The 21,389-nt window shown below is 43.1% G+C and overlaps 1 protein-coding gene across 6 annotated transcripts in view; it reads right to left on the bottom strand.

Annotated features, from left to right (window-relative positions):
- Positions 1-819: 819 nt before the first annotated feature.
- Positions 820-21,389, bottom strand: part of ELAVL1 (ELAV like RNA binding protein 1) — a 40,469-nt gene continuing 19,899 nt past the window's right edge. For 3 of the 6 annotated variants that reach the window (XM_079328706.1, XM_079328709.1, XM_079328707.1), the window contains 6 exons: positions 13,721-13,824; positions 12,780-12,933; positions 9,444-9,669; positions 4,003-4,149; positions 3,413-3,526; positions 820-2,396 (listed from right to left, as the gene is read on the bottom strand). In XM_079328706.1, coding sequence (XP_079184832.1) covers positions 2,072-2,396; positions 3,413-3,526; positions 4,003-4,149; positions 9,444-9,669; positions 12,780-12,933; positions 13,721-13,824 — 1,070 coding nt within the window. In that variant the 3' untranslated portion in view covers positions 820-2,071. The remainder of the gene's footprint in view (positions 2,397-3,412; positions 3,527-4,002; positions 4,150-9,443; positions 9,670-12,779; positions 12,934-13,720; positions 13,825-21,389) is intronic. The other 3 variants (XM_079328711.1, XM_079328708.1, XM_079328710.1) reach the window with 3 other exon arrangements.

The following is a 21,389-nucleotide window of genomic DNA, read 5'->3' as shown; positions in this document are numbered from 1 at the left end:
GAAACCTCTGACAGCCAAGAGCAGTTATGGAGGGTTGGAGTGGGCTGGCTGCTGTGTCACAGTCGCTGTTTCACCAACCACTGAGCCCCTCAAGAGATGGGGAGGGAACAGACTGGCAGGAGAGGCAAGGTTGGATGCTGTAACAAGGAAAATCCCACCTGCATTCCCTGCACACAAGCTCAAACAGTGGGAGGCTGCTTGCTGGGCCAAGGCCTGTCTGCAGGGTTTAGATATGCCTTGGGCAGGTGCAGGAACATCAGCAGCTCCCACTGGTCCTTCCCTGGGGCTGGGCAGCAGCTCAGCCACGTGGGGAGGCTGAGGGAGCCCTTGGGCTGTGCAGATCCAATGGCAAGAGAGAACAAATGGCAGCAAGCACAAGGCAAGGTCAGCTGGGGACAAGCAGGCAGCATGGACTGGCCTCTGGAGCTTGGAAATGAACTCTGGGGCTGCTAGAGATTCAGGCAAAACAAGGAGACACTGCATTAAAATGCCACAGACCTCATTTCCACATCTGCTCTACTTATATAAACACCAGAGCCAAGTCTCTAGTTGTGCACAGCAGCTCACACACCTGTACAGGCAGGGTCAGCCTTCCCAGCTTCCTACCCAAGCACACCTGAGGCTTACATCAGTCTGTGACACATCACTTCTATTGTGGTGCTTGTTTCAAAACTCTTCTTCTTCTACTCATCTGGCAAAGCAGTAAATTAAAATTCTCTTAAAGAGGAGCTACAGTTCCTTAAAATAATACTCTGAAAGCTGGACACTTTGTGCAATACTTAGCAAAAAAAAGAACAGAAAATAAAAAACAAAACAAAATTTGAGCAAAACAAAATCAAATTTAATGTTCTTAAATGCAAAAGTAAAAACAAACAAAAAACACAAAAAAGCAAAAGAAAATTAACAGAAACAGAACAACTCAAAGTTTCAAGGCAGTCTGCAGAAAACCTGGGGGATTAATCTTTAAATCTACAAATCAAAGGGGGTTTTTGGTTAATATCTAACTTGCAAGTTGTAAGTACTTTTCTGCTGAGTGTTCAATAAGTAAAGCTAGTTGTCAAAACAAAATCCTATTAAAATAGAAAAACTAGCACTCATTAGAAGGGATGCGAGAAATACAATGCTCAAATGTTTATAACTGGTTTTTTTTTACAAAATAGAACTGCCAAAGGAATTCAAACTACAATGATCTTGGAAAATAAGTAAGTATCTTGCTGTATTATAATGTACCAGTAAGTAGTGCACCATGCATTAAATATTTGGACAGAAGAGATTCAGTCTGATAAAGTAGCAACATATATTCACACTTGCTTTTTTGGAGTTTCATTTTGACTCTGAAATCTTCCTGGAGTTTCTTTGAAACTCTTTGGTCCATTCCTCTCAAAATGGGCTTTAAAAGTCACCTTTCTAAAACCTGTGAATTGGACAGCTTGGCCACTGCTCAGTGTGCAACTTACCTCCTCAATGGTGTTAAAGTTAGGCTGGCATGCTACTACTTACAAGACCTTGACATTAAAAAGCCTGATCCTCAACTAGACACAGAGTAATGAATAGTAATTGATCAAACAATTTACTGTCCACTAAAACATTAGTATTTCTCAACTATTCTTCCATACTACTGAAACTGGGGGGGAACAAAAGGACAGGGGGATGGGTAGGAAGAACAACATAAAACCAAAGAAAATCAATGAATTCAGCCTGATATTTTTCAGAAAATTCCAGTTTTTGCAGACAACATTCAATGAAACAAATGTTAGTCTCATAAGTGAAAGCATGCTTCAATTTTACCACCATCCAGAGGATCTAGTTAATGCAATCTACTTAAGATTTCAGGGGATTTTTTAACATGTTTTAAATGAAATAACTTAAAGGAACTTAAAATTGGTCTAACATTGTGGGATTTCAAACATTTGAACATGTCAGTTGCATCCCAGAATATAAAACCTTTTCACTTCTCATTTAGACTAAGACAAACACTTGTGAAAATTGGCGCAAAATGAGTTTTACACTAACAAAAATGTTTCAACTTCTGTCACTCCATTATCTATTCCATACAAAAAGCACGAGCAAGTTATTTGTGGGACTTGTTGGTTTTGAAGGAAACCTGTAAGATTTTGTCCCCCAGGCGGTAGCCATTAAGACTTGCTATGGCCATTGCAGCTTCTTCATAGTTTGTCATGGTCACAAAACCAAAACCTTTGCACTTGTTGGTGTTGAAATCTCGAATAACTTTCACATTGGTAACCGCACCAAAGGGGCCAAACATCTGCCAGAGGATTCCCTCATCAGCATCTTGACCAAGGTTGTAGATGAAGATACACCAGCCAGAAGATGCGTTTCCTGGAACATTTACACCAGAAAGCCCACTCATGTGATCTACACCCATAGGAGAGAACCTAGCAAATAAAAAGCACAATATTTCATGTAAAAGTTCAATTCAATTAAGCAAATTAACTTGAATGGGAAGCAACTGAGAATGAATATTTTATACATGGCACATCAAAACCGCCACATAAATGTTTCCCCATTCAAATTGACAATCAAATTGACAGCTGCCAGGAAAAAAAAAAAGTTAAATATTCCAACTGCTTTATCAACAGGGAACTATCCTTAGAAATAGGCAAGGAACAGGCAAGATTACATGATCACCTTCCCTGGGGACCTGGATGGATCTCTGAACTCAGCCAGGCTCTTGGTGTCCAGGGCATTGCTGGAAACTGCTGGAGTTGGGGGCACAGGCAGCACCTCCCCAGACACCCCCAGGCATCTCCCACTTACTTCGAGAGAAATTGTTTTTCACCCCATGCTCCTTTTCTTGCCTCTAAAAGAACATGCTGGGAAACTCTTAAGGCAAAGAGTTTCTTTGGGCTTGCTGGGGCAGGGGATGAGCGTGTTAGGTTCTTAGAAGATTGTATGCACTAATTTCTTCTTTTGTGAAAAAGAACAACCCTTTCCACCCAAAGGCAGCAGGTGTAGCAAACACTCCCAACACAAACAGGCTTGGTGCAGTTTTATTATTCCAGTGTGTAAGGATGGTTTTATTAATTTTTCCAGGAAAACTTACATCTGACTTTACTGAACTGGATTTTTTAAATCACTTATCCGCTATTCCTGAATCCTGCCTTTCACAATACCTCAGCAGGATTCATGCACAACAAAAAGCAGAAATCTTCTCCTTTTTATGTCTTGCTTTGCATTAATTTCTTTTCCCTATAACCCACATTCCTAATTCCCCTGGCCTACATTGCAGAAAATCAAAGCTTCTCAGTATTTTAGTGCAATATTAGGGTTGCACAGCTCAAAGGCCAGGAAAAGTGAAAGCTAAGGTCAAAAATTCACTTTGAACCATTGTGTTTATTTATTATTTAAACATATGAGGTCATGTGATCATAGAAATATAATGATACTATACCAGGGGTTCCCAAATTGAGGTGTACCACTGGTGATTTGCAAACCCCTTAAAAGCGGTACACGAGCTGCTCTCTGCCAAGAGCAGGGCGGTGGCACATCCTGATTCTCTGCTGACCTGGAGGAAACAGGGAAGGGATGTCTGGGCAGTAAATGCTGCAGTAGGTGCCAAATGCTTCCCACTCTGACTCTTTCTTGCCCTGCATGAAGGAGCTGCTGCTGCCTTTCTCGAGGAGGGAGGGCTCAAGGAGGTGTGTGGGGAGGGAGGGGAGCAGAGGGGCAGCAGTGCACACACACACACACACACACACACACACACACAAGAACCACTCAGTGCCCAGCTCCCCCAGGCTCTCTGGTGCTCAGACCTCACTGCCTTGGACACCTGAGCTCCTGGACTCTCCTGTTCCCAGAGCAAGTGTCACTCCATCCCTCCCTCGCTGCTGCTCTGCAGCCCAGGGGCTCCCGGAGCACAGCAGGACATTCCTGAGCTGCACTGACCCACTGACAGCCAGCCCCGAGAAAATCCAAGCTTGGGAAGCCTTTTACTACTGAAAAAGCAGTTAGAAATACCACAAAATGAATGAGACATACCAACCCGTGTGATCTGATGATGAGGTGACACATCTGCTATTTCTTTTGGCTTTGTACAAAAACGTTCCTGTGCTTGCATGCTTGATACACTTACTTGTTCTGACAGACACCTTCAGTTCTGTAGCTTCTTTCCAAGTGAATAATGATCTGGTAGGATGAATTTATCTTAATATCTGTCAAGTTTTTTCATCTCAACAAATCACCAGTCCTGAGTCCCTGCTCAAAGCACTGAGCTCAGAATTGCCTGACGTTGGTTCCAGCAGTCAGTATAGCTCTGCCCCTGCCTGCTCCAAAGGCTCTGCCCATGAGCCCAGGTAACACCACATCAAGGACTGCAACCAGTTGGAGAAGAACAACTGGTGTCAAATGCAAAAAAACAACAAATCTAAATGCTTGTTACAGACAAAATAATTTAAAATAGCAAGCACCTCTGCTCTTTGGATACACTTATCTTCAAACAGATGGTCCCATCTTCCTTCTTTGAGTCACAAAAACATTACAGGTTTATTAAGAAAACCAAACAAAACAGGGTAAAACCAATAAAGTCTCCTAAAATATTAGAAAAGCAATTAAAAAACTCCCAAACCTGCATAGGGAATACTATTCACCCATGTGATGAATCTCTTCTCAGCCTGCACAAGAGGGACCTCAGATCTCTCACTCAGCTCAGGGTAACAGCCTGCATGAGCAGGGCCCACAGCAGCTGACACGCAGCTCTCTGTCCTACCAGGACAGATTTTTGTGGCCACATCAATTTAAGATTGCCTTTAGGAAGTTATACTTATTAAGGATGCTTAAAAGAATGTCCTACTAGAGCAAACACTAAGGCCAACAGAGATCCAGGATGTTTCAGAGAAAGTAGTTCTAAAAATCCTTTAATATTGTCATTTGAACAATCTCAGTCTTAGCACACTTACACCTGATGTCCTCATTTCTGTTGTAATTATTTTTATACTGTCTCCTTCACATTGATTTTTCTACCCTCCCAAAGACTCTGTAGCCAGTGTTATTTGTGGATGGCTCTTTCAATGCATGCTAACCTAATACTCCAACATCTTGGGGCACTAAGTATCAACAATAGTGTATTTTCAATCATAACTCTCTTTCACTTTATAAGCTTCCCATTTCTGTTAATGACCTTTTGCTCCCTCTGCTGTTAGACAGACAGACTACTTCATTTAACAGATCCTGGGGATTAGTTTGACTCACTGGAGGATGTAATCTCAGAAATGACACTCCTAAATGAAAGCAATTTCTTTTTAGGTCTATGCAAGTCCTATAAATTCTTTTCATAGAATCACAAACTCCTGAGCTAGAAGGGACCCACAAGGATCATAAAGTCCCACCCCTGTCCCTGCAGAGCCTCCTGCAACAAGCCCACCCTGAGCATCCCTGAGCTCTGGCAGCCTTGGGGCCAGGACCATTCCCTGGGGAGCCTGGGCAGTGCCAGCACCTCCTGAAGGAATAACTTTTCCCTAATATCCAATCCAAACCTCTCCTAGCACAGCTTTTGCTGAACTCTTTTCCCTGTACTCTGAGGACAGTTCCATACAGCACCACAGGTGGGATGCCAATAAGCAGGAACATTAGTTTTAATAAAGCACGTGTTGCCATTGCACTTAAAGCTTGGCGGTTTTTTACTTTCTAACAGTTCCAAAGAGCAGGAACTCAGCTACACTGCTGATGTCCTTCTGACAAGCAACTTTTTCTGCTGTTTCTGTTGCAGACAGAAATGATCTGTGGCCAACACAAATCTTGTTGAGAATTCAGTGACACAAATTCTAAGCCTGAAATAAATCAAGGTGTTGGGTCAACCAACCACGTAAGGAAGAACAGAAACAACCAGGGTTTCACTCACATATTCCTCCAGAACTTTGGTGAAATAATACTCTGGATGAAATGGTTTCTACTCAATACACACAGGTTGCATACAAATTACAAATTGGTCTAAAAACTCAAAATGTAAACAATTTCACTGGAGTGAAAGCAAGCAGGCTGAAGTCTCAGCCACCTTATCACTGATAGGGTTAAACAGTCTTGCACTTCCACTAGGATTAAAGAACTATCAGAAATGGCTCCTCTTCATGCATTCAGGGCAGCATTTATGGGCTGATATCAGCAGAGCTATGCCCATCACAGAAACTGGGAACTGGCTCCCTGAACAACCTGAAAAGAGCCTGAAAGCAAAATCAGGTGAACTGGCAATAACTGAGATTGGAAAGAATGTTGCTCTACTATAAAGCTCTGACAAACTGCAAAAGCACAGGACTCCCAGGGGCCCTGGGAAATCTCCTCATGTTTCAGGAGCTAAACATCTCCATTTCATCAGAATTCAGCACCTGGAGATCTGCTATTCTCTTTAAGTAAACAAATCTTACACTCTAAAGAAACCCCTGCCCCAGATGTTTTAATCTGTCCTCCAGACACAACCCCATGCTGTGGCACCATTCCCTGTGGATGGAAGCAGAGAGCCTGGGTCCTTGAATTAGCCCAGGATCCAGTGGGACACAACACAAAGACCAGATCTTGATGTGAACCACAAATACCACAGGAACCCAAAAGGATTAAAAGAACTTTAAACAAAGGGTCAGAGAAATATCTGTAGGAAACTAATAATTACAAATTAGATACTAAAGGCTTAATCCTGGATTTACAGGGATTACAATGAAACGAGATGAAATGTAATCAAAATATCAGGTTAAGTATTCAACCTCTGTGGAGCAGAGATCACAACTTTAATTTATACAGACTGAGGGCTCTGTGGAAGCTGCTTATCCATTCATCATGTCTTGTTCAGTACCAAAACAAACAAGACTCCAGCCAAAACAACCACAGCATGAGTAACCACAACTCCTTCAGTTCAGCATCCTTCAAGGAAGACAGAATCACTAGAAAAACTTGCAGCTAACACTAAAGGTAGGAAGAAAAATACAAAGGGTTGTGGGACAGACTTGATGCTGGATTTCCAACTTCAATCATCCCATGACTCCATGGTGTGTTGTGTACAGATGTGCATGAATGAACTGAGGGAAGAAGCTCTGCAGTAAGTGCTGGAGCTCTCACAAGTCTGAGATAAGAGTTTGTGTCTACAAGTCAAGTGACAACCCTTGTGTGCACAGCACCTACCTGAAAGCACAGCCTGACCTACAACTGCTCTATTCCAACCTCTGCCAGGCTGAGGGACCTGAAAATCTTCAGCTTTCCCCACCAGCAGGCCTGTCACTGGGAGCAGCAGCACTGGGCACAGACAGCTCCCATGGCAGCAGGAATGGAACAGAGACAGAACATCCATCTTAACCCCCACTGTGACATCCCAAGCCTGCACAAACCCTGGGTGTGGCTGCCTCACCCCTCAAAGTGCTCCAGGCCAGGCTGCACTGGGCTTGGAGCATCCTGGGATAGTGGAATTGTCCCTGCCCATGGCAAGGGTGGGACAAAATGAGCTTCAAGGTCCCTTCCAACCCAAACCAGTCTGTGCTTCTATCAAATGCACACAATTGACATTAATGCTGCTCTAAATGGTGCAATAAGAGAAAAATGAACAAATTGGTTATTAAAATTTAGTTTCACCACCAACTCTTGACATAAAGAATAATAATTTTTATTGTTCCTGAGTGATCATTACAGGACTGAATTAAAGGTATTTGGTCTCTTAATTATGGATGTGAATATTATTTGCATTGCTTATTCTGATGCATTTTGATTCTGGCATAAATTTTAGGGGGAAGAACAATGCTGAAAATGTCCAATTAAATTAAGAAAGTTAAGAATGAAAAAATGAGCCATAAGTCTCAAGATTTTACTAGGACCAGGACACACTGAAGTCCTGAGACAAAGGGCAGATGTGTTAATTTTGTAGTAATTCACCTAAATGCAAACAATGCAGTTCCATTCCTTGGCATGGCTCAGAAGGTTTGGGGTGTAGATCTGGCTAACAGCTTCAGGGAAACAAGGAGCTGCCTGAGCTGCACTTCCCTGGGCTCCAGCTGAAGAAAACTGGGCTGGCAGGGACCCCTAGAAATCCTCTAATAAACCCCCCTGCTGGAAGCACCTGGAGCAGATTGCTTAGGCTCCTCCTGTCACTGAAACTCACCAAAAATCAGTCAAATAAAACTCCTTATCAACAATGTAGCATTCAGGAGGTTGTTCATTACAGGCCTGGCTGCACAGAGGGTAACTCCCAACTCCACCTTGCATGCAGGTGACCCTCTACAAGTGTATTTACATACAGTCACCACGTGCATATTTTGCTCACTACCATGAAGCTCTCCCCACTTTCCCAGGTTCAGTCCTTGTTTTGGCTGTGGCTGCATTCCTAAGCCAGATGTCTCCCCCTTATCTTCCAGCCATCCTTGCTGAGAAAGCAGATCCTGCATACCATGCTTCCTGCTAAAACTACACAGGCACAGTAGAAATTAGATTAACCCTTTTGGTATCAATTCCAGCCAGGTTTCAGCATCTCCAAGGACAAAAACTTCACTGTCTCCTTGGACAAGCTGCTCAACCACTCTCAGTATAAAACCACAGCTGACTACAAAGTACAAATTTTTGCTGGAGACCTATTACACAGAGCTGTGCTCAAAATGCTGAGCTACAGCACTGTGGGCATGAGACAGTAACACTGAACAGCAGCACAGCTAAAAGTTTAGTCCAGTTTTACTGAGCTCATTGGATCCCTCACAGGAGGAAAAAAAAAAAATTCTCAACAGGGAACCACTACTCTCAGAAACATATATCATCTCAAAGCCCATTGCTATTCTGCAAAGACAGTCAATATATTGCACTTTCCAGAGCACCCTCCAACTATCAGCTTTCTCCATGAACACCAAAGGCATTTCCAATTCAAGCCATTTCCTATGGCAAAGCACAGTGTCTTCCATAGCCCTGGAAGCAGACAGGATGCTGCAACTACTCAATATTCTCATCAGTAAACTCGTGAGGCCTCGAGGGAAGGCAGAACCTTGTACAGATTGCAATGCAGGCAGGAATCCCACAAAAACTCATCAGAAATTAGGTCTTCATCTCTTACTGTAATACCTCCCTGCTGGAACCAACCATTCAGAGCTTTAATTAAGTTGCCAAATTCTATCTGTGTTCAGATACATAGACCACAGAATGGGGATCTGTTGAGACAGGCACCTACCAACACCCACCTGGAACCTGCACTGCTGTCCCCTCACTGTAACCCAGTAGTGAAAACAGACACCAGAGTGCAGGTACCTTTACATACTAACTCAGTATAAATTTTACAAGTAAGATTTTTCTTTAATCATATTTTAATACAACAGGATTTTTTTACATAACACTGAGGAGGACACAGAGTGCACTATGTATTCATTCACACATGAAGGTATCACTGCCCAGCTGTGGGAGCACAGCTCCCCAGACAGACACAGCAACAGCAGCACAGCCTTAAAATGCATTTATTCTTCCTAACCTACCTGAATCTCTGTGCCTGATGATGCACTGGCCCTCCAAACCGTCTAGCTGGTGAGTGACACAGCTGCGACAACAGTGCCACGTTTTTGTTCTGGTTGGGGTTGGCTGCAAACTTCACTGTAATGGGCTCGGAGGAACCCGGGGGTTTGTGACCATTGAAATTTGTAATTGCCTCTTCTGCTTCTGACCTTTTGTCAAACCGGATAAATGCGACCCCTCTGGACAAACCTTGTAACCAAAGCAGTAAGAAAAAAACAAAAAAAACAAACAAAAAAACAAAACAAAACAAACAAACAAAAAAAAATTGAAGTTCAGGATAAACTCAAAATAACTTTGGAAACAAAATCCAAAAAGTTCAGTATTTCTATGGTCACAGCTTTCAAGTTTTTTACATTTACATTTCTTCAACAGCTGGAGGATAAAGTACAAAATTAAGAAACCAAAGACAAATTTGCATACTCATTTCAGCTATAATAACCACAGTAACAAAATACTTTAAAAATTCATGGTAGAATTCCACAATATTCATCATCAACTTTTTCCATTTCCATTCACAAGAATTCGGTATTTTAAATTAAGTAAAAAAAATTAATTAATTCCTGTTAAGAAAAAACCCAAACCTCTGGATTTTGATTACTTTATCACAAAAGAACATCCACAAACACAGAATTGATACATTTTTGCAAATGTTTTCATTTTTCCATGCTAAAAACACACTGGGGTTCAGAGATGAGGGAACAAATGTCTGACTATAATAAAGGACTTTCACCTTTTTTAATGTAGAGATCACAGTTTCACCTGTACCACATATGTTTTTTCCAGCTGGCACAGATTATTTTTATTGATTAAAATCAATGAAGAATTACCTCTTGGTAGCTGTACTGAACCAGTATTACAGCTGTTTAAAATTTGTGTATTTTTTCCCTAGTCCCAGCTGGATGGCTGCTATCCCTCTGAATGAGGTACAAGTTATGCCCTGTGAGCTCTCCTCCCCCTGCTTCTCATCTGTGACTTGACCTTAGGTTGAAAACAGTTTACCAGAGTGAAGCTAAAAGGGCACATTTTGTTTAAATGCCACTCCAAAGCAGGTATTGTGGCCAGACTAAATGTAGGACTTCATTAGCTCTGTTTCAGAAAGGGACATATCAGACACTTCCATGTTTTCTTCACATCCACCCAGGACCATCTTCAAAGTCAGATACAGAAGTTAAGCTTATCATAAATCACAAGGCTGTTGGGAACAGGTGAGGATCATGTTCTGTTTCACAGAAGGAAATGCAACATGTCAAAACCTGGGCCTGCAGCAAGCAAGGGACGTTTGCATTTTGGTAACAGATGGGCTCAGCAGAGCAGAGCCCCAGCACTGAATGCTCAGGTACCACTGAGATCAGCTCCTGTGCCAGGGGAAGGGTGTGTCCCACCCTGGAAAGGGCAGAGTAGCAGCATCACCCAGAACTCAGCAAAGCCTATCCTAGAGCTCAGCTTACTGTGACTCCTCCATTTGCATCCTTGCTCATCCTAGTGCTTCTCAATGCAATCATTTAAAACATAAATAATGTAGACAGCATATTTTTAAACAGAATAATTTTCAAAAGCTGGAGTACCACCTCTGTGAGAAGGTAGAGCTAAGTACAAATTAAAATGTGTCTTAAGTGGGAGCAAATTGAGATATGAATGGGAGGCTTAAAGACAAGGCACAGCTGCATTCCTGGTGGGATGGCAAGCCAGGCTCTGCAGGCATTAACTGTGAGATGTAACAGAACCCACTCTTCAGTCAATGTATTATTAAGGCTATTGGAAAGCAGGCACTGTGCTTTGAGCTGAATTACACAGCATCAGGATTCAGCACACCCATTAAAACTGTATTATTCTCAGGGAGGTTTTATTAGTATGACTTATTTGTATGCTGTCCAAACCCTAGGGACTGCCAGAGAGGGATGACTAGCTTGGACATTCTCATTAATAAGTTTGCTGTGCTCTGCAAATCTTCTTCTTGCTTCTCATTACAGCTGCATCCTAGATAACCAGAGACAGTCCTGTCTAGAGACAGGACCATGCAAGGAGCAGAGTTGGGCAAAACATATAATTTTCTCCAGGAAAGGCAGGATGGGATTTTCCTCACTCAACCATGGAGTGTCTGCCACTGTCAGTCTCCAGATGTCACCAAGTCACCTCCAGTTTCTCTGATGCACCTCTGATGGTGTTTGCAGCACAATCTGACCAAACACCTGCAGGTGGTGCCTGCACCACGAGCTGGCTCTGATGGGGACACAGCCCTGCAGACTTCAGCCTGCACTTACACTGAGCCCACCAGGAGCTGCTGCTGGTCCATTCCAAACTACAGCAGATTCCTCAGAGAGCAGGAAAGCTGCTTCTGAACTGATGTGTATAAATGTGCATCCCAGTTATAAATGTTAAATGTGGAATTGCTGGAATTAGACTGTCTTCTATTCCAATACAGCAGATGCATAATCAATGAAAAACTGTATTTGTAAAAGCTCTCTCCAGATTGATACATGACATATGGGCTAAAAGTAAAATAACAGAACATCTGGGTGACAGGATAAGCCAGACAGTTACACTGCCTGAAATGGGGTAAGAAATTAAAACTCTGAAAGTACACTGTAACACAGAATCAGAATTACCATCATAAAGAAAACCTTAACTTTGGTCTTCCCTGAGCCAAGCGCATAAGTAACTTCCTTTTTTTTTTTTTTTTTTTTTTCCCCTTTTTAAGTACACAAAATCCATTCAGAACTTTCAGGGCAGTACTAAGAGTATGAAATTAATTCCTTAGATTAGCAGTAACTACAGAGGCCTGTAAGACATCTCAAATGGTTTAAAATAAGAGAAAATTGAGTGAGTTCCAGACTGGTACAAAAGACAAAACACATTTTGGCATTGCATTAAATCTGTAACTATGGCCTGGAATTGACCTGTGGATAAGAGCTGCAGGTGTGTGAAGTCCAGGTAAGGTCAGCACTCCAGGTTACCCACATGGCCCAGAAACACAGGGGCACTGCACTGCAGTGCCAGCAACTGTCACAGCAAGAAAGCTTAGGAAATCAATAGCTGATAAAAATGACAATTACCCTATTTTAATATGGTCTGAGGTTTGGGCTGTAAGCTGGCAAAAAGTCACCAAGAGTCATTTCTGTGCTTTAAAAAAAATCCCTGAACATGTGTATCCTGTTAAAATATTATCACTGCTTGACACCAGAAGTCACAATCAGCTGGTGAAAGTCAAATTTACTTATGTTTAGGTACTGCTAGTCTCAGAAAAACACCAGAGACTGGCATACAGTGCAGTTTTCCACAGCCAAGGCTGCAGAACTCACCTGTGGTTTGATCCACGAGCACACGGGAGTTGATGATGCGCCCGAAACGGGAGAACATATCTTCTACATCCTTCTGTGTCATTGACCTGGGCAGGCCACTGATGTATAAATTAGCATCCTTGATAACTTCAGAACTTGGGCGGGCATAGGAAACCTTTACAAGAAATAAAAACACATGTTCAGGGTATCAACAGGGAAAATCCATTTATTGCCATGAGCCAATTTAATTTAACTGCCCCCCCCATCGTCAACACATGCGTTTTTATTGGAGCTCAAAAAAAAGGAACCAGGAGTATAGGGGAAAATCAAGCAAACAACAGGAGAAAGGGCATGTCACTACATAACTCCATTAATTCTGGGCTTACCCAAGAGATAACTATATTAGCACTGCTGTAAGGAGAGAGCAGCAGACCAATACCAACATTCCCAAAAACACTTCTGCCACATGAAGAATCCTGAGTTCTGACTTGGCCACTGGACCAGTCACAGCTCACACCAGATACTTGTCCTGCCAATATATTTTCTAAAGCTTCATGAAAAGATGGCATGAGTAGAGTGCAGTTTTTCTGTCCTAATTTCTGCTACTGGAGAACGCTGCATAGGTCATCCAAGCAGGAGTGAATCCTATTAGTGGAGCACAGGCTATTCTTTTGGATAAGGAAAGGAGTGCATGTGTATGAACAAGATTTACAATAAATATTATGAAGCATCCAAGATGTACACGAGTTTAGAAGCCTGGCAAACATCTATAATGGTCCCTCTGCTGATGTAAAAATGGTGGGAATATAAAGAAAGGCAATCTTCAAATACTGACCTGTTTCAAAACACTTCACTACTCTCCTCCCAGATTCATGCTTGCTGCAGCTGGGAGCACACAAACTTTACCAACAGAATGAAGTTCATTACAATGCTGTTTTTACAGAAGACTGAAGAGCTCCTACCTTGATAGTTTTTGACTGAAGTCGGAGGCCATTCAGTGTGTTTATTGCTCTTTCAGCATCTTTTGCAGTTACATAGTTCACAAAGCCATAGCCTAAGCTGTGTCCTAAAGGGCAAAACATTTTTAAAATTAATCCTAACAGAAGAATGTTATCACTACTAAAACAAAAGGAAATGCAAACAGGAAGTGAACTCAACATACACATACACAATCCACACAACAAATATTTCAGTAAGCCAAGGATTGGCATACATCATGAGTAACGCAGAGGTCTTTTATTTCCACGCTGGACATCCCCCTGTCTTCACAGACAGCAGGCAAGGGACAAAGGTATTTTAGGAAAGGATGTTTAGATTAGTCCCACCTCAGGCAAAGACAAACTCATACCTGAGACTGTCTTTGCCCAAGGACCTGATTACACTTGGTGGGTAATGCAGAAAGATGGAGAAACCCATTGTGTACCACAGGGAAACCTAATCTTAAGGGAAAACTGAGTGTAAGGTTTCACTGTAGAGTTTAAAGAGGGTATTGATTTGGGTATGATGCAGATGGTAACAGAATAAGGGGTGGATAATGTCTTGGGTTACAATGCAAGACGTAACCAAAAGTACCAACAGTATTCTATCACCATCTGTTGAAACCAGATGGGGCAGTGTTCTTTATCTTTTCCACAACCCATCCTTCCTCCAGGGAGATATCTCCTGTTAATGGCCATTGAGTCCCAGTGCATGACTGATAAAATTACATCATCCCACTGGGAGATGCTCCACCCAGGGGGAGGAGCAAAGCCTTTCCTACCCAGATAAAAACTGATTTAGAACATCAGAGCAGCCTTTTTCCACTGGATCCCAGACTGACTCTGACTCTTAACAGTGTTTTGGTTTTTTGCATTACTGTATTTTCATTTTAATTTTCCTAGTAAAAAACCTGTTATTCCTATCCCCATATCTTTGCCCGAGAGCTCCTTAACTTCAAATTATAATTTGGAGGGAGGGGGGGTTACATTTTCCATTTTGAGAGAGGCTCCTGCCTTCCTTAGTGGATACCTGTCATTCAAACCAAGACAAACACCCATCAACAGCAAGAAATTTAGGATTAAAACAACTCTGGGTAGTCTTGCAAACTTCATGGGCGTAGGACAAAGGCAATCACTTAACCAAGTTCATGAGTACAAAGTCTTGTGGATAGAGAGCAGTGAGAAAATGTCAATGGATGAACTGTCAGGTATGAAATGAAGAGCCTCGTGATTTCTTTGGCAATTCCAACCTCCAACCCTGGGGACAAGAGGGGAAAAAAAGTTTCTAATCCTTCATTAATACAGTTAATAAGCAGCCAATTTCCCAAACAGTGTGAAGAGTGAAAAATTCTCTTTAAGGCAGACAATTCATATACACTTTATTTAAGTTAACTCTCGCAGGAAGAACTTGATATTAATAATAAAAATCCTTTAAATATTAAAGGAAAAGGATATTTATTTGGATACTTACTTATTCTGCTTCTATCTCCAATCTCCACAATTGCTACCATCCATTATACAATTACATACTAAGATCATTTCAGGTGGCAATTTCCCAACAATTACACGTTCTTATCAATGTAGGCCTAAAAATAACTAGAATACTTTCAAGATTGACTCAGAGCAATAAAACAACTGCAATTCAATCCAAGACACACCTCTCTCAGTCAACTTCTCCTTGTCTCTGTCAGGTCTGTGGGATTTCCTAAAGAGAATTGTAAGCATACATAGGAACAGGTGCTCTTTTCCTCTAACAATCTACTACTTTTAAGTTAAGTTCTATTGTTAGGTTTAAGGACACTAGAAGACAAAGCTAATTGTTATGGTAAAGGACTCTGTGGTGAAATAGCCCTTTTTTAATCTCACTGCTTGGCTCTTCAATGGTCTTAGCTGACAAGAAAGTCTCCTTATGCTTTCCAGACATTTCAGAAAACCAACTGCAGACACAGGTGTCAAATGATGATATCCCAGCACAAAAGTCAGAGGAAATGAAGAAAAGGGCTGCAAGAGAGCTGTAGACACTGAGAAAAAGGATGCCCAGTCTGTTGAGACATCGAGATAAAAACCCACATGGGAATGGAAGGAAACCCCAAATAACCCTCAGTGTTTTCATGCCAACAGACTGACTGCAGAACTGTGCCAGCTCCTGGCACAACCTCTGCCTTTGGCTGCTTCCTTGTGAAACCTAACCCAGCAGTAGCTCAGCTGAACTCAGACAATGTCAGAGCCTGTTGTCTCATACAGCCTTTGTATAAACACTCACAGGTAATTCCTGCTGTCTGCTAAAACTCTTAGAGAAGCCAGAGCCCCTGTGTTGAGGTCTCATAGAACCAAAACAACATCCTTTTCCCTTAGACCCCTGGGGTTAAACCAGCTCCAATCCCCTCTCACAGCTCCAGACACAGCACACAACCAGCAGCAATCAGCTCTGTGCAAGGAGGATTTAACTCCACCTGTGGAGACCTAGAGAGAACATCTGCAAAATTCTGATCAATGCTTCTAATGTACCCACAGCATGGTTTTTGTGATTGCTTTATAACACTAGTTTTGTTTTATTAGTCAAAGATGGTCAAACATTTAGATCAAACATGGTTGGTTCACACCCACTTACCTACTGAGATTATTTACCTCTGATTAAGAAAATGAGTAATTGAACAATGAGAAAAATGTTGAGCACCTGGACCCTACCTTATTTCTCCAGACTAAGAAAACAAATGTAAGTTTAAGAGCAAAAAATACCAGGTGGACAGTTGGCAATGACTTTTTCAAGAATGGGAAGGATACAAAATCCCTCACAGGTCCAGCCCTGCTGTGAAGGCTGAGCAACAGCTGCTTTATGGATATTTTCAGTCTGTTCCAAAAGTCATATAAACATGATTATTCCAGCAAACTACCAAACAGAACCAGGTCCTAATAAAACTTATGCAAATGGGCCCTTAAAGACCAGGGAAACACTCCAAACAAGACTAATCCCTCCAAGCATGACCCACAGAGAGCCCTGGCAGTCAGGACTGTCACCTCCTGGATGGATGTCACACTGGGGAGGACTGGGGGACTATTCTCTTGACAGGTGAAGAGTGGGATGATTATAATTCATATAAATGTATCATCTTCAATACACTGAGTAGCCTTCCATTGCAACAAGTAACCAGAGAACACAGCAGGCATAGAACTGTAGATCATGGAATGGTTTGGGTTTGGAAGGACCTTAGACATGATTTCATTCCATTTCCTGGTGCAGGGACACCCCCACTGTCCCAGGCTGCTCCAATCCCAATGTCCAGCCTGGCCTGGGACACTGCCAGGGATCCAGGGGCAGCCACAGCTGCTCTGGGCACCCTGTGCCAGGGCTCCCCACCCTCCCAGGGAACAATTCCTGCCCAATATCCCATCCAGCCCTGCCCTCTGCCACTGGCAGCCATTCCCTGTGTCCTGTCCCTCCATCCCTTGTCCCCAGTCCCTCTCCAGCTCTCCTGGAGCCCCTTTAGGCCCTGCCAGGGGCTCTGAGCTCTCCCTGGATCCTTCCCCTCCCCAGGTGAGCACCCCCAGCTCTCCCAGCCTGGCTCCAGAATTCAGATTATCTCCATGGCTTTCCCTGGGGTCACTCCAGCAGGTCCATGTCTTTCTTGTCTGAGGGCTCCCAGGGCTGGAGACAGCTCTGCAGGTGGGGTCTCACCAGAGTAGAGTAGAGAGACAGAATCCCTCTCTCCCCTGCTGCCCACACTCCTTTGTTTCCTTACAAAGCATCACACAGGTTATGGGTTTATGCACTGTTTGAGAACAGTAACAAGGAATTTTAAGTTACTTATATACAGGATAAAACCAAACCCAAGTCGCAGCACTCATGGACATGCAGGAGTAAAAGGCACCACGTGCCCTGGGTCCAGCCCCTGGAAGCAGAAATTGCTAACACACACAAGCTCACATTAAAAACTCTTATATTTCTGTGGCACTGTGACTGAAAGCACATTCTACAGTCTCCAGCCAACACTCTCCTTCTACAAACTGAGGTGTACATATTCTGTGTCCACTTGTTCCTGTACAAGTCCAATCCTGGACCTTAAACAAGTTTCTCCTTCCAAGTGTCTGTCCCTAAAGTACCTTCACACAGTGACTGTATCCTTTTGGCCTTCTTTACTGTTTCTGTCAGAGTTAAATTCAGCATCTTTTTCACTTCCAGTTTTATACAGCTTCCTCAATGACTATTCCTTATCCAACAGGGAAAGGGGGGACAGGGATACAATGGGGTTTACTCAAACAAACACTGATTTAAAAAAGAAGGCTCTCATAGTGGCAGGATCACAAAGTTTCATTCTCATATTCCCTCTATGCATTTGACACTAAGTTTGTACTGAACCCCAATATTACAATCCTATTAACTTTTACCTGACAATAGGTAAGAAACTGTCAATTACCTGTATTTCTCTACAGTAACCTAGAATGCAGATCATCCCTCTTAGTTTGTAGTTACCACCTTTAAATTACAGTCCTTAAATGCTAGAAAAACCCAATCCATGCAAAACTGACAGCATATATTAACTTGTCTTGCTCTAAAATACCCCATGGCATCAGCCTCAGCCACCTCCCCACACAGTGCCCAGAGCTCACCTCTACAGAGGCTGGGCCAACACACACCAGCCCTGTCACTGCAGGAGACATTTCCACCTCACCTGTGCAGGAACGGTCTCTGCTTCATCATTTTACTCCAAAACCATACAATCTACCTATCTACTAGGGATGCCAGGAAATATATAAGGAATTGGCATTTACACATCACTATGACTGCAGTCAGGTGTTTACCCCAGGCAATGAAAGATATTTTTTGCTTTCTCCTGATATTCCCAGCCTGCTGTAGAAACCTGCAGCACAAAGGAAATTGGTGCTGTAACAGTTTTTAAAACATTTTAGTGGATAGGAATTTGAAATATTTTTTAAAGTTTGCATATACGTAAATATAAATTTACTCTAGAGAAAAAGCTAAAAAAGAGCAACAAGTAGGTCCTTATATGGACAAATAATTAACAAAGTAACAAAACCTAGTTTTAAGCAAAATACTACAGTCCTTCAGCAGAAAGAATCAAGTTTTGTTTCCATGCTAAAAGGCCCTTTCAGGAGAGAGGGCACTGCTTTTCTTTCCGTGCATCATTTGGGTTTCTGTCCATGTCCCTGCTTCCTTTCCCAGCTCCTGAGACACATGGCTTCAGTCAGCAGCTCCTTCCTTATTCCCAGCCCAGTGCTGACAGCTCCAGTTTCAGAGGAGTCTGATACATACCAGAGCACTTCACTGAGAGCAGCTCACTCACATCCTCCCATCCTGTCCTCCCTAAGAAACCCCAAAATCAAACCTGGCCCCTGTCATGTCAGTGCACCTCAGCATGATGGCAACTCAGTTTAGATTTTGTTTTCTGAACTGGCAATCAGTTTTTGGAGGACATGAGCTGGGTTTGAGTTTTTTGTTTGGCTTTACAAACTGTGCCCTGAGTGATAACCAGAGAGCCTAAATAGGTGTGAATGCATCAAGAAGTGCCATGTAAAATATCAGGCAGCAGCAGAGTTCAAAGCAGTGGCTGTCATTTCTGAGGATAAGAACTGATTAAAGTGCTCAGATCTGCCATGTGTGGGCCTCTTCAGCACAGTTACACTGCTGTGCAACCAGGGCTACACAATCATATCAGCCAGGAGAAAAACACAACCATCCTGCATCAAACTTCCTGAAAAGTGTTATGCCAATGGAGAAGTGCAGCAAGATAGGACTGGCAGAGCAGGTGACCAAGAGACGAGTGAGTCACAGCACACAAACAGCATCCTCTGCTTCCTGAAACCAGGAAAACACACAGATGTGTGAGCAGAGCAGACTGGCTGAGCAGGGAGCCATGGCAGAGCTCCAAGGGAAACAGAGAGCACAGGAGAGAGAAATGACAGCTACAGAAGGAGGAATTTGGAAACACTGTCCACTGTGTCTGAGGAATGGCAGAGCTCAAATGCAGTTCAGATCTAAAAAGAATTGAAAGAAACAAAAGAATAACAAGGGCAACAAGAAAATGTTCTATTGCTGTCCCAGCAGCACAAGGCTGGAAGTATGGCAGCAGGTTTAACATGTGATCTGAGCAGAGGGGCACAGGATGCTTTCTGTGCCTCACTTCACCAGCAGAGTCCAACAAGCCTCTGCACCTGGGAAAGAGCTCCCTGAGAAAGGCCAGTGGATGAACACTGAGCCAGGGACTGACTGGTTGAGTGAACTGGTCCCAATCAATCCGTGGGGGGGATAAAATGGGCTCTTTGGAAGGGTGATGAGGCACCAGGCTCATGTCCCTGCCAAAACTGTTTCACCTTAGAATGACCAGGAAATCAGAAGAAGAAAGGTAAGCATCACATCCATCTTCAAAAGAAGACAAAAACACACCCACACACCCCACACACACTCCAGCTGTGTGGAGTTTGCAAGGTTTCTACTAGAACCTGCAGTTTACCTCCTGATCCATGTCATGGAGGAGGGGATGGGAATGTGCTCTCACCAAGACTGGAGATATCCCCAGCTGGGGAGGAACAGCTCAGGCTGTCACAGGAGACAGACCAGCAGCACCTCATGGAATGCAGCAAGGACAGAGGCAGAGCCCTCCCTGATCATGGGGAGGAAAACACCCTGGCAACAGACTGAACATTTACTGGCTGGAGACTGTTCTACAGAAATGAACTGGGAATGAGGGTATGGAGAATGAACCAGCAGTGCCTCAAGGGAGAAGGGTAACAGCATCCTGTACAGCCAAAGACAGAACTCTTGACTCTGGAGACAAGCACTTGCTATTTGTTACATCCTTAGCAGGTTTCATTTTCACACTGTCCTTACATCAAAAAGAAAGAAGCTTCATGAAGGATTTCTGTCAAAACATATTTTTGGATGGCAACAAACACCTGAAGCATTTAACAACCAATTTTAAAAACTAACAGTTAAGTGCGTGATTTTCCAATCCATGTCTATGGTGACCAAATTCCATCATCAAAACATACACAGTAATAAACAGAGTAGATTCTAGCATATAATTCTTAGTATGTTTTTTAAAATACAGGAAAATACGGAATCATGGAATGGTTTGAGCTGAGAAGAACCTTAGAGACCATTTCATTCAACCCTGTGCCCTGTGCAGAGACACCTTCCACTGTCCCAGGCTGCTCCAAATCCCAATGTCCAGCCTGGCCTGGGACACTGCCAGGGACAGCCACAGCTGTGCCAGGGCCTTACCATCCCCTCAGGAAACAATTCCTACCCAATATCCCACCTAACCCTGCACTCTGCCAGTGGGAAGCCATTCCCCTTTGTCCCCAGTCCCTCCCCAGCTCTCCTGGAGCCCCTTTAGGCCCTGCCAGGGGCTCTGAGCTCTCCCTGGAGCCTTCTCTTCTCCAGCTGAGCACCCCCAGCTCTGCCAGCCTGTCCCCAGAGGGGCTCCAGCCTTGCACTCAATCCTTCATTCATGGTAAAGATGATGCACCTCAGCTACTCTGGAAACACATGAAGCTGAAGCTAAAACCCATAGTTTGAACCAAACATTTTCTCTTACCCCATCCCCTAGCCAACAGCTCAGCAATGTCCTCACATCTGCCCCACCAGTGTCACTGAGCAGCTGCTGTGTTTCAGACACAACCATTTGTGCTGTGG

The sequence above is a fragment of the Erithacus rubecula genome, assembly GCF_903797595.1.
Source record: "Erithacus rubecula genome assembly, chromosome: 28".
Classification (NCBI taxonomy): domain Eukaryota; kingdom Metazoa; phylum Chordata; class Aves; order Passeriformes; family Muscicapidae; genus Erithacus; species Erithacus rubecula.
The sequence above is the reverse complement of the archived record's forward strand: the minus strand, read 5'-3'. Positions and strand labels throughout refer to the sequence as shown.